We start from the raw sequence: 13,557 nt of genomic DNA, 5'->3' as shown, positions 1-13,557 counted from the left end.
CGCATTGAGAGCTCATCTGAAAGAGCCTGGTTTTGGCAAAGCGAGCTGCACTTTCGCAGCTCGACCAGGCCTGTGATGTTGGTTCCCCTTGTCAAGATGGAATTTCAGATTCTCGCATTTTCCCGTGATATGACTCTGACATCTTCCTCAAGTCACATGCTCAGACCTCTGCTGTGTCGGCCGTGCAAGAACACACAACTTATTTTACTGCCTCCGCATTCAAGTACTAAAACCCGACCATCATTCCTCTCCTCACGCGCTGTAGTGCCCCTCGAGAAATCTTCAAAATCTACGCGGAAAAACATCTGTAGAATAACAGTGCAGGAAACATGTCTGTAGGGCACAGGGCAGTGGTTCCGAACAACCCCCCTGGGAGTGTGAGATGTCCTTTCTGCGGGTGTGATCCTTGCTAGAATTTTTTAGAAGGCAATTTGCCGAGTGATTTTTTTTAATCAGGGGTGCCAGAACGTGTTTTGAGGACCAGAGGGTTTAACTGCAAGAACCACTGGAGGAATGCACGACCTGACTTGGGAGGCACAGGTAGATGCCAGTTGGATGAAAACCGGGATCATAACAGACAGCCCAGTTACACGAGCTGTAGCGGGGTCACGTGTCTGCCAGCCTGCCCCACCCCAGGTCGTTCTGGACTCCACCCTCCACGCAGGCTGTTCTCCTCCAGATACGCCAGTTATCACACCGGATCAGCTCTCGGCTCCAGCCAAGAACAACCCCACTCCATAGGCTCTTCTGGGATGATGGGAGACTGCTGTACGCCCTCAAAAACAAAATGGCGTTGCCCGAACTACACTGGCTTCTCTTCCACAGCTCTGCAGGATATTCCGGCAGACCGCGTATCCTCAAAGACAGCTTGGGCTTTGCTTCTACCCAAGACTTGGCTGAGAAAGCGCTAAAGGTTATTGTAAGGGTGCCACAGATTCGCACAGCTGCAGCGCCAACAGGCTTTCAGCTTTCAGAGACACCCCAAAAAACGTAGGGAGGGGATATTGCAGGATCAAGCTCGCTTTGGTTTCGTGATCGTCAGCCCGAGTTTTTTTTAGTATCGTGGCTTCGATGTGTAGCCGTCACGAGGTCAGGACCTCAGGAATGACAGGTGCCAGTTTCTTCAGTTTCTTTTCTTCTCTGCTGCCAGCGTGTTCGTCTTGTTTAAGGCGCTCTGCGATTTGAGGGAAAGGAAAGGAACGTCATCGCACTCAGCAGCTGGACTGGAAACTGGGTGGAGGGGTGCAGCGTGGAGGATTGTGAAGAATGCCAATTCTGGGCCCCCTTAGATCAGTTTCGCTGCTGGAGAAGAATTCTGGTTCGCCAGCATCTGTGAAACTCTAGTCCAGGAAATAAATACATTAAAAATAATCAGTGGGAAGATGGTATCTACCTAGATCTGTCAGGTACAGTTCACTTCTCACTTGGCACGGGGCTTTGACATTCTGGAAGACAACCAATTCAGATTCAGTCTGGGCCTCAGTCCTGGTCGTAGTGCTTCACTGACAAAAACCTGAGCTGTTGAAATGCAAGACCTCCGTGAAGTGAGTTACATAATCGGGTTTGTAGAACTTCTCCTTGGCCTTCTCCCCCATTCCTCCATCCTAAATGGGACTGTTGACGTTGCTCTAGGCCAGGCAACCTTTTCTTCTTAGGTTAAGCTTCCTAAAATTATAAAGGGCTCTCTTCCAAGCTAAAGAGGGGCTCTTAGGATTGAAGGGAACTTGTGCTAGCGATCAGACTTTGTACGAAGCTCCAGGATTTGCTTTTTGCTGATGGGATGCTTCTCTTTTTTTTTTTGCTGTTAAGGTACTATAATTCACAGCCGACTGAAGCTCAGCAGGTGTGAGTCTGGTCGGGACCTGGATGGGAGACCTCCTGGGTAACACTAAGGTTGCTGCTGGAAGAGGTGTTAGTGGGGCCAGCAGGGGGCGCTCACCCTGTGGTCCATGTGGGTCCTAATGCCCCAGTATAGTGACAGGGACACTACACTGTAAAAAGGCGCCGTCCTTTGGATGAGACGTAAATCCAAGGTCCTGACTCTCTGTGGTCATTAAAAATCCCCGGGCATTTCTTGAAAAGAGTAGGGGTGTAACCCCAGCATCCTGGCCAAATTTCCCATTGGCCCTTACCAATCATGGCCTCCTAATAATCCCCATCTCTGAACTGGCTTCATCACTCTGCTCTCCTCCCCAGTGATAGCTGGTATGTGGGGAGTGTACTGGTGCACTCTGGCTGCCGTCGCATCATGCAGATGGAGCTACACATTGGTGTTGGCGGTGGGATTCGCCCAGTACCAGTAAAGCGCTTTGATGGCAGTCTCCAAAGAAGAGCGATATAAATGTTAGGAATTATTATTTTAATGGTGTTTATATATATAAGTATATGGAGTTTCAAGGTGCACCCCTGTTCTCGCCCAGCAGCTTGGGTCCCCTCCTGCCTCCTGAAGGCACGCTGGCTGGGGTGACCGGGATCTCAGATTTGTGCCTGTGTCCAGTGAAAGAGTGGTGCGCAGTCCTGCCTGACCAGGAGTAAGCAGCTTTCTGGCAACAGAGGAGCAGAGCTCTAAGGCCTACAGCTGAGCCCTTGCCTGCTCTACTCCCAGCACAGAGACACAAAGAGAGCGAGTGCTGGAGCTCCTCCGAGGTCTGAAAGCTTTCTTTTAACTTACATAGTCCCCATCATATCCTGCCAGCGAAATCAAAATGACGCAACACGGGACTGACGGTTTGTTGAGCGTGCCTGATGAATTCAAATCAAAAGGAAATGAAAGGTTTCTCGGGGGTCGTTGGCAGGATGTTTTTACCTACCAAGATTTCCAATATCAGTACCCCCCCCCGAGCCAGGAAATGAGTGTGCGATGCTCAAAGCTGGAAGCCAAGGGTGTCTCATGTTATTATCTAACATGCAGTATAGCACACGTCCGTCCGAACTTTCCAGCCTCCGAGAGAATGGAACTTTACCAAACCATCCCTACGGATAGAATGTGCAGTTGCCAGGAAAAGACTCTGAGGCTGTCCGGCAAAAATAAAGCTTGCTCTGCCAGCCATCCCAAGGTGTAAATTTTGATGGAAACATACCATATACTGGTAGAGTAGTAGGTAAGTTTACTGCCATATATTCATGTACACTGGAATTCTTATTCGCACAGATCTCTAGGCACATGCAGTACACAGTACAGCAGACAACACCACACAATGTAGACAGTAGATTACAAACATGAAATAAGAACGACAGGACCGATAAATATGTAGTCTTGAAAAAACATGGTAGACCGTGCAAAAGGTGCAGAGTGCAGAGGTGCATTGAGCCTGAGGCATTGCAGACTTTCACCGGATGGGGCTGAGCCTTGAGATTTCCCATCCACCCACAGAGGGAGGTCTGGGAGGTTGCAGGTTCAAATCTCACATGAGACAACTGCTGTTGCACCCTTGAGCAAAGCTGCTCACACAGAGCCCTCCAGTAAAATACTACTGTACTACACTGAATGATCTGGTTAAATAAAGGATAAGATCACTTTATTGGCCCTATACAATTTCTTGCATTAGGAATTTGTCTTTTTGCATACCCCAGCTTGCTCTCCCTGAGACACACAGACAGGGAGATTAGCTTGGAGTCAGAGCGCAGGGTCAGCCATTGTACAGCACTACTGGAGCAGTTGGGGTTAGGGGCCTTGCTCAGGGGCCCAACAGAGTAGGATTCCTCTGCCAGCCACAGGATATGAACCAGCAACCTTCCAGCCACAGGCGCAGATCCTGAGCCACAGAGCCACCGCTCTGCCCAATGGGATGTTATGATAGCCAGGATGCATTGCAGAAAGGATCAGTCTTGTTCTTAATCACAGCATTTTGTCCTGTTTCAGAAATATTAAAATGGGCAAAAAGTAAAAAAAAAAAGAAAAAAACAGAGAGAAATCAGCAAGATGTAAATTAACAAGCAAATAATTGATAGAAAACTCTCTGTGGAAAGATTTATTTGGTCTGAGCCCGGGATTATGAGAGACCATTGTCTGTTGTTTCTCGTTCCAAATGAGCTCTGGGTTTCTTTATCGAACCCTTTATTGGGCATTGATTAGGATTAGCGTTAGAGGAGATCAGACGTCTTCTGCTCCTGCAGAGCAGCAGCTCGTATAGGCATGCCCCATAGTCTCTCAACAGCTGCAAGGCTGATAACTGTTAAAAACGCTTAATTAGTAAATCGGGCGCAGTCGCAGCCCGGGGGGAGGTCAGGAGGACCTGGATTGGGAAAGAGGGCGAAACAGCGGCTGCATTGTGTGTCTTACAGAAGGCTACAGGCAGTCGGCTCGCATTCCCCACCGGATTTCAGCTCAGGCTGCCGGCCTCCCACTCCTCTCTCACGGTGAGGCCAGCGGCCGAGCCGGCGAGCGCCTCTGGCCGGAAGTCGTCATCGAGCGTCGGCCGGGCCCGAGGACGGGACGGGCGGCACGCGCCGGCGGCGGCGGCGGGGTCCCGCTGAAGGTGTGAACTCCGCGCGCGCGAGGGAGCTCCCGGCACGGGGTGAGAGCTCCAGCGGCAGATGTAACCCTAGACCGGCTGTATTTCCCGATAGACGCTTTTGGAAGCACAACCGCTCGTTCACAAGACGTCGGTACACGTTTTTTAAGAAATGAATCGATCTCCCTGCTGTATGCAAAATATAAACATTAAAACGCAGTGCTTGCAGATTTGGACTGCCTTTTAGTTAGGATATTCAGGCCGTGTTGATTTAATTATATATACCAGTCTGGTTGAGATTAGAGAGGCAAAGCGAATAAACACCTAACACCTAAACACGTTTAGGTTCCTGAGATTTCATTAACCGTGCTTCTCTTGCTGCCCGTTTCTCAAGGCGCTGCCATTCCCCCAGTAAAGCCGTGATGCTGGTTTACGCCGTGTGCCGCTCGCTCGACTCCCGGTAGGAACACTTCGATAAACGTTCGCGTCCCGGGTCTGCACTGTAGTCTCCTTGTATAGGAACAGGGTTGAGTGCATCAACTGCACAAGCACCTTCTCGGCTGCTTCTCCCGCCTGACGTATCGAAAACGGGAGGAAAAATAAACCCAACTTGGAATAGTTCCTCGAGAGCGGACACAGCCACCCGTGCCTCGAGACTGCCCTCTGTCGCGCGGGGCCACAAGGGGTCGGCTCGGGAGCTCCCGGTGTCACGTCTGCCGGCCCCTTGCTGATGCAGGGGCAGGAGAAGACCGGCTCTTTACTGCCCACTGCAGGCTTCTCCCGCAGAAGTACAAAAAAACACACAAGCAAAACAGAAGCGTCTCCCGAACCCACATGAAATCACAACATCAGTATGCGATACATAAATGAATGGATAAATAGTGCGGAAGAACTACATTTACGCACATTCGTTGAGTGGTTTTATTGCAGACGGGGCATGAGACTTCTTATTCGTGTTTTCATTTGAATCTGGGACGCTATACCGCCTTCCTGATGGGAGTAGTGGATGGGGTCCGCTGTGATGCTCCTTGCCTTCCCGAGAGCTGGGAAAAGGATGTCTAACACCGCCAAAAACTAAAAGTGTTGACAGGCCTTTGTATTCCGCTCTGAAATGAGCATTTTAAGTGATAGAGTTTAAGAAAGTAACCACAGAAGTATAACTATTATTACTCTTTTTTCGAGTCGTTGACATTTGTTTTCAGTTTGTAGCCAGTGCACGGGCAGACGCTGCTCTCCCGACAGTGAGCGTGTTCCGATACTCTACCTCCCCCTTGTGGTGAGCGTGGACATCGCGCTTCGCTTCTAAAAGTGCTGCGGAGAAGATGCCCTTTTAACAGAATGCTGTACCGATGTTTAACATCACTTTATTAACCCTTTACAATTTCTTGCATTAGGAATGATCTTTTCACATACCCCAGCTTGCTCTCCATGAGACACACAGACAGGGAGAGAGCCTGGGGTCGGAGCGCAGGGTCAGCCATTTATAAGACACCCCTGGAGCAGTTGGGGTTAAGGGCCTCGCTCAGGGGCCCAACAGAGTAGGATTCCGGGATTTGAACCGGCAACCTTCCAGCCACAGGTGCAGATCCTGAGCCACAGAGCCACCGCTCCACCCAATTACATACAAAATAATGAATATTGTGTCCTTATATATGTACTTATATTAAAAAGAGATTTACACCGAGTGAATGCACACATTTTCCAATACAAAATTCTTTAGCGTAAACTAATTTTGTTTTTAAACTTATTCTCCCGTTGTGTTTCAGATAATTCAATGTCATAGCTTTTGTAATTCCTAACTCACCTTAGACCTGTATGAATACATACATCTATATACAGATATTCAAAGGCTACTGAGGAAAAAGTGAACGTGAACGTCGAGCTGGTTTCACTTTCACGTGACGCGTACTGTACACCTGCAGGTCAACCCACGCGAGCCCGGCGGTTAGTGCGAGCCGGCCTGGTGCACACGAACAGCTCTCCTCATTCTGGCAGGTATCGGTTTCTGTTCAATGCCGGGAAACTTCTGTAAACTTATCATGATAAAAAAAAAAGCAAATGCACTCTGAGCATCTGCTTTGTCAAGTTTCACATCTCGTTCAGGCGCATCCCAAGTCTCGTGTTATGAAGCGGCTCTCGACTGAAGGAAAACCGCAGCTCCGAGCCAAGCGGTGGAAAAAGCTCAGCCCGAATGAATTCGGAGACGAATTCAGACAGAAACCGTTGTGTTTATTACTTCAGCGAGATACAGCAAACCAGTGCGAATGTCGCGTAGTTATGCATGATGTGACAAGTGATTCATCTTCAGTGTGTAAGTGACACCCTTTTCGTGGTTTCGCTTCTGGAATCTGAAACTCTGGTTCCAAGCTGATGCAGTCATTTCTAGAGAAAACTGTGTTCTTTTGTGTTTTTCGGGACATGCGTGCGTGACATCAAACATTGTGCACATCGTGTTTTAGCAAGGGAATGAACTTTGTTTTCCAGTCCGGGTCTGGGCCCTTCCTGGGATCTTCTAGAGCCACAGTGCGGCCCGTCCCGACGAAGAGGACCTGCTCTCTCCCGGGAAGTCTTCTTGCTTCACAAGGGAAGCGCCAGAGAGCCGGAGGGCTATTTGTCCAGTTCAGCAGCAGCACAGACCTGTGAGATCCTGTCCCCATCACCAGTGAGGTGTCCATCAGGTCCAATACTCCTCTACCGGCCTCTCACTCAGCCCCGGCAGAGCAAAACTGCATTCTGACCAGTTTGAAAACCATTTCGAACAATGGGCTTCGGATTAAATATTAGATAGCACAGTGTGGAACAGTGGTGCAGTAGATAGGACTGTTGCTTCTTGGCTCCTTCTCACTTCTGATCGTGGAGTCCTGGTAAGAGGTTATACTTCTGTACGCCAGTAGATTTCTAGATGGAACCCACTATTTCATGTTCTCACAGCTCCGTCCAATGCTCCAGTCCAGAGTCGAAGAGGGGGGGGGGGCGGAGTCTATCCCAGCAAGCACCGGGCATGAGGCACCCTGAGGATGAGATCGCTAGACGGAACCGTTCTGCCAGGTTTCTTATCTTCCAAGGCAGAGGCACTGTTGACCTTTCCCGTCTGTAATAAGCTGTCAAGGGCAGAGGCCGTTTTCAGCATGGGAGGATGGTGGCGAACCTTCCCAGAATTCCTCTGGGATGGCGGGAGGCCATCAGTTCTTGTCTTGACACCCCCCCCCCCCCCACCACCACTACTGCTACCGAGTTATTCAGCAAAACAGTACTCGGCTGTGCTGCCTGAGTAAAGGTCTGCGGCCACTCGACTTCCTCAAACCGCGTGGCAGCTCCTGAGGCGGGGAAGCTGGGATGGACATGACCACAGCACAGGGGCAGAGCCTGTCACCTTCAGCAAGTTCCCCTTTACAAAGGTTGAAGCTAAATAGGGAACTCGGGGGCTAAATGACTGCACTTTCGTGTGACTTCCCAGATGACCGCTGACGTCGGCAGTTCCAGGGAATGGATGTAAGAGGACCGGGGGACCGCTGCTGTCACAGTTGCTGGTGGGGCAGGAGGCCGAGATGGAGAGGATCGTGGCTCTCACGGGCCTGCTGTTCGCAGTGGGGTGCTGGAGCTCGGGAGGCGCAGCTGACGAAATCAGTAAGTGGGGTTGGATTGGGGGTGTCTCTGTCTGTGACCTTGAACTTCGGATGGGGGGGGGGGGGGAGTCAAAGGTAGAGAGAAGCAGAATGGGATGGGCAACATGCTGCAAAATGATGGACTGTCCAAGGGTCAGTATGGAAGTAGTTCCTTTCAGTGCTCGTCAAACAGACTGTATATGTAATAAGAATGTGCCCTGAATTACGAGGGCAGTCGGCACAAAAAAAAATCTGCACATAGGGGTGACTGCTAAATATCTTTCTCCTGTGAGATTCTTCAAGCAGAAAAAGCACTAGAAAAAAAACAGAAAACTAGAAGAGTATTCAGGTGTGCTGCTCTCACTGGCGTGAGAACTGGAGGTGTCTGATTCTGCTCTAAACCGGGCTGTGTTGATGAAGCACTTTTCACCTCGCTGAGTTTGGTGCTCTTTGAAAGCAAACACCTGACAGCAATAAAAGAAACTGCAGTAAAACAAATGATAACCCAGCTAACAATGGATGCATTCAGAGCAAAAACGATTCAAAATCGAGGTGTAAAGGGTTGATTTTGCACTGGAGTATTGGGCGACCCCTGCTGGCCAGGTGTGGTATATCAGTTAAAGTCTTGACTGTCGGCCCACTGAAGAAACCTTTCCTCTTTGAATGAAAGGTAAATCATTCAGCAACAGATTAGTGCAGGTGTCCAGTAGTGGGGTTATTACAACCCAGGTCTAGAGAGAGTGAGAATCCAGAATCACAGGGGGCTACACGGACAAGCGCACATACCAGGCAGGGGATGCAAAGAGCAGCACATGAAGTGCAACAAGGAAGGGGGGCAGCAGAGCCCCCAGTGCAGCTGTATGGAAAGGGCAACTGAAAAGAAGGTGATGCCTCAAGGAGGTTTAAAAGAGGAGGTTCGGTGCAGCTGAAAGAGGAGAGGTGCTGTCATACAGGGTGGCCAGCAGGAGGCGCTGCGAGGAGGTGCGAGTCCTTGTTGTGGGGTTTGATGTGCTCCAGTTCTAGAAGACGCAATGTGCGCCTTTGGGGGTGTCATGGCAAGAGGGGCAGGGGGAATTGTGTGTGTGACGGAGGTGAGCATCTTCCCCACAGAGAGATTGCGCAGTCAGGATCACAGGGCTGGGCTCTAGAGACCCTCTCTGACAGAGACCCCCAGCAGCAGGGGCATGGGGTTTCCCCTGCTGTCTGTGGGCCGAGAGACCGGCGCGTCCCCGCTGATGTCGAGTTTCCGCGCAGGTGTGGCCTGTCTCATCCCCAACGAGGAGCACATCAGCTGTACCTGGAGCAAGCAGGGAACCCCACGCTTCAACTACACCTTCCACAGCAGGTGCGTGCTCAACATGTGCCCCGTTCGGCTCAGGGCTGCCTTGAAATCAGGTTGCATGAAATTTTACAGCCTGAAATTGGTAGCCAGCAGCCATAACACCCTGCAACTCACAGCGGGTAGCCCACTGACGCTCAGCTGGTGTGAGCCTGGTCAGTTCCTGGATGAGAGATCTCCTAGGAAAACTAAGGTTGCTGCTGGAAGAGGTGTTAGTGGGTCCAGTAGGGGGGTGCTCACCCTGTGGTCTGTGTGGTTCCTAATGCTCCAGACAGTGAGAGGGACCCTTTCTTAAAAAAAAGGTGCCGTCTTTCGGATGAGAAGTAAAACTGAGGTCCTGACTCTCTGTGGTCGAGGGTGTTTCTCAAGAACAGTAGGGCTGTTACCCAGGCATCCTGGCCAAATTTCCCATTGGCCTTTAGCAATCATGACCTGTTAATAATCCTTCATCACTCCGTTCTCCTCCCCACTAATAGCTGGTGTGTGGGGAGCATGCTGGAGCATCATCCAGGTGGGGCTGCACATTGGTGGTGGCAGTGGGAGTCCCCATTACCTGGCGTGTCCAGAAGAGTGCTCTATAAGTGTATGGAATTATTTATGAGTATTAAAATACGGGCTGTGTCAGCCAGTTCTATCAACAGTCACATTCCTATCTTCAGCATGATGAGCCCCATCATTGCCAGGCTTTCTGCAGCAATTCCTGAACACATGCAGTACTGGAGCGCGTCGGCCACGTTTCCCTCCTCCCATGATGCACTCTTCCTGTGACCAGGCTCCGGAGGCTCCAGAACTACACGGAGTGCCCGCTGTACCTGCAGAAGGGGGGCTACAACGTGGGCTGCCAGCTGCCGTACACAAGCAACCTGAAGTTCCACACGCTGTATGCAAGGCTGGCAGCAGGCAACAGCAGTGCAGCCTGGGAGATGGGCATCGAGCTGAATGGGCTAGGTGAGAGACCGGGCGTGGCCGCCCCCCCCCCCGGGCTCGGGCGCGTGAAGTGAAGACACGCACTCCCACAGGTTACCGAGGTGCTGGCCAGTAAAAGGGGCCACACACTCTCTCTGCTCCGAGTGAATTCATTCATCAACACCTGCCAGCGTGTCGGCATGCACAGTCAGCCCTCGTCGGGCAGTGTCCAGACAAATTCCTGCTGAGTGAGTTCAGTCGATACCACAGGAGCAATGGAAGAGGTTGGTAAAAAGTTTGCATTCAGAGGAAATGCAGCTAATCAAGCTTGTGTAACCTATCAGACGCATTCAGAGGGTTTACTGTCAGCCAAGGCAGCAGTGTTCCAGCCCTTGACTTTGCAAAGGCTGTCCGTGATTTGTTCTAAGTCATGTACCAAAAACGCATGTCCCGAGACCCCCAGAGGTTTGTTTTCTGGGGGGGTTTCTGATCTGTGATCCCCATGGTTTGCTGTTGCTGTACTGTTTACTGCTCTAGTATTCTGTAAAGCGCTCTGTGGCAAACTGTGGGGAAGGCAGCTGTAGCCGATAGAAGACTCATGATCAGTCCCAAGCAGCCGCCCATCCTCTGTGAGCCCTCTATCAGAAAAGAGCAGGGAGGCTCAGAGCGCCTGTGGGCGTGTATGCTGAGTTACCAGCCTGCCCGTGCTGAGGAGGGGAGACACACTGGTTCCCTTGTTCTCTTGTGTCTCTGGCGGCCAGTGGTGCTGAGCCCTCCCCACAACGTGACCCTGAAGGTCAGCAGCAGCTCCGGCCCCTGGCTGTACTGGAACGTCAGCTCTAAGGTCCACTGCGTGGAGAGTCAGGTCAGGTACAGGAACGGCGATGACGCCAAATGGCAGGTGAGCGGACAGGTAATAAGCATGTTGTCACAGTAGCGAGCACAGTTCTCGTGCATAGAAGCCGATGGCCAGGAATGAAACTATGCCGTGTACTGCACAGGGCACCTTGCCCAACTCTACCACAGACAAGCTTCACTACAGAACTGAATACACGAGCACATGCATAGACAGGGCATCACACAGCAGTGAGAGCTCAGGGCAGCAGACTGGACAGAGACAGCTACAGAACAGAACACAAGAGCACATGCACAGACAGGGCAGCACACAGCAGTGAGAGCTCAGGGCAGCAGACTGGACAGAGACAGCTACAGAACAGAACACAAGAGCACATGCACAGACAGGGCAGCACACAGCAGTGAGAGCTCAGGGCAGCAGACTGGACAGTGACAGGCCAGGTCAGGAGTATAACACAGGCCAGACACAGAAATGACCACTACACAAGTGAAAGAATAGTGTAAACGCAATACATCCATGTTCCCTTTCAGTCTCCTGTCCACATTTCCCATAATCTTCCTTCCCGAGGTGCGGCTGCATTTTTATTCCCACAGTCCCGTGCAGCTCTCGTGTAGTCGCTCGTACAGACCTTCTCCCTTTCTTCTATCAGGTCTCCAAAACTATCCGCGCCCCCTTCCAGTACAAGGCCCCCCTGCTCAGCACCGAGCTCCGGGCCGCGTTCCAGGTGAGAGCCAGGATCAGCATGTTCTGTGGGAAATCCAAACACTGGAGCAAGTGGAGTCCCTCTTTGAGCTGGGAGAGCACCCGCCCAGGTAGGACCGTCTCCCTGTAGCCCAACGGGCACGTCTGCACGTGGGCAGGCGTGCCCGCTGAGAACGCCCCCAGATTGGGGCACAGCTGTGTCAGCGCGTGCCTCCTGAAACAGGCCGTCTTCAAGCGAGAGGGCAGGCCCGGTGGAGGAACTCCCACCAGCTGCGGAATAACACTTTTTTGGGGGGTTTGAGGATTCCATTATCGGTCTAAGTCATTTATTCAATTTTAATTTAAATAAAAAAAAGAAGTACTTTAATGATGAGAAGTGAAACTTGAGACAACTTCATCAGAAGTGTTCAGCTGTGCTGAGGTAATGGTGTGACCCCCCCTGTGGTGCATTCAGTGGCATGGCAGTCACAGCTCTCGAGTCCAGCCTGGGCTACTTTCTGTGTGGAGTTTGCATGTTCTCTCCCCTTCACAAATCTGTGTGCATTTTTACTGGGTGCTCTGGTTTCCCCCCAACCTCTCAGAAAATAGCTTGCTAGGTGAATTTGACAGCTTTAAAAGTTCTTGCTTATGCGTGAGTCCTGTGATTGACTAGTGTCCTGTCCAGCCCATAAGAATGAGATTATTGGAACGATTATTGGAACGCGTATCAAGGGGGTGACACCTGGTGGCCATGTCTGGTACATGTGGTGAAGCCAGGAATGCTGACCTGCTAATAAAGAATTTCCTCTTCAGCACGAGTGTAGGGTCCTCCTTCTGGTTTGAGTCCACCAGGGGTGATAAACAGCCTACCGACTGATTCTCAACCACACGACACAGATGACAGGCAACACAAATGCATCCACCCATCCAGCCATTTTCTAACCGGTTCATCCAGTTCAGGGTCGAGAGGCAGCCGGAGCCTATCCCAGCAAGCAACGGGCACGAGGCAGGGTACAGCCTGGACAGGACGCCCGTCCATCGCAGGGTGGACAGATACAAACACTCACACCCTCAAACCAGGGCCAGTTTTCCCAGAAGCCATTTGATTGACCAGTATGTCTTTGGACTGCGAAAGGAAACCTATGAGAACAAGAGGAGAGCATACGAACTCCCCACAGACAGCACCCAAAGTCCAGAACACAGGGCCCCAGCGCTGTGAGGCAGCAATGCTAACCACCAAATCCACTCCAGGCTTCACCTCGTGTTTCTGATGTTGCTTTTTCTTCGCACTTGTTGAACTGTGCCTCTGTGCAGTACAGTCCCGGAGTCACTGCCCCCCGGCTGGCGAGCAGAACGCTAACCTGCACCCCTTCTGTTTCCCCAGCAGCGCCCAGGGCGTGTGCGGCCTTCACATCCGCCCTATCCCCCCTGATTCTGATTGGCTGGCTGGCGCCGGTGGGAGGCTTTCTGATTGGCTGAGTGGACCCCAGCAGGATGCGGTCCGGGCTCAGGCTGGAGGGACGTCTGACTTCAGTCCCACTGACTGCTCTCGTGCCCTGTTTTCACAGCCTAGTGAAGCAGCAGAAATAAAACATGCGGCAGTCACAAACGGCTCATTCTGTTCCCCAACGGGTCATGTTGTGTTACGAGAGAGCACGTCGGGGGAAAAAAAAACTGAAAGTGAGGCACGTGATAATAAAACAGCGTCTCGTTGGG

General features: G+C 51.4%; 1 protein-coding gene across 1 annotated transcript; it reads left to right on the top strand.

Annotated features, from left to right (window-relative positions):
* The first annotated feature begins 8,002 nt into the window (after nucleotides 1–8,002).
* On the top strand, nucleotides 8,003–13,428 carry LOC148828710 (cytokine receptor common subunit gamma-like). Its single transcript, XM_088924471.1, has 6 exons — nucleotides 8,003–8,081; nucleotides 9,314–9,404; nucleotides 10,171–10,346; nucleotides 11,066–11,205; nucleotides 11,810–11,972; nucleotides 13,226–13,428. The coding sequence occupies exons 1-6, from the start codon at nucleotides 8,003–8,005 to the stop codon at nucleotides 13,318–13,320; spliced, it is 744 nt and encodes a 247-aa protein (XP_088780597.1). The 3' UTR covers nucleotides 13,321–13,428.
* The last annotated feature ends 129 nt before the right edge of the window (nucleotides 13,429–13,557 follow it).

Source organism: Atractosteus spatula, chromosome 9 (genome assembly GCF_055471065.1).
Source record: "Atractosteus spatula isolate fAtrSpa1 chromosome 9, fAtrSpa1.hap1, whole genome shotgun sequence".
Classification (NCBI taxonomy): domain Eukaryota; kingdom Metazoa; phylum Chordata; class Actinopteri; order Semionotiformes; family Lepisosteidae; genus Atractosteus; species Atractosteus spatula.
The sequence above is the reverse complement of the archived record's forward strand: the minus strand, read 5'-3'. Positions and strand labels throughout refer to the sequence as shown.

What these genes read in the sequence shown, in the direction of transcription:
- LOC148828710 (XM_088924471.1), top strand. Translation starts at nt 8,003, where the DNA reads ATGGAGAGGATCGTGGCTCTCACGGGCCTGCTGTTCGCAGTGGGGTGC. An exon ending in CATCGAGCTGAATGGGCTAG is followed by an intron (nt 10,347 to 11,065) that starts GTGAGAGACCGG and finishes TCTGGCGGCCAG; the next exon opens with TGGTGCTGAGCCCTCCCCAC. An exon ending in CTGGGAGAGCACCCGCCCAG is followed by an intron (nt 11,973 to 13,225) that starts GTAGGACCGTCT and finishes CTGTTTCCCCAG; the next exon opens with CAGCGCCCAGGGCGTGTGCG.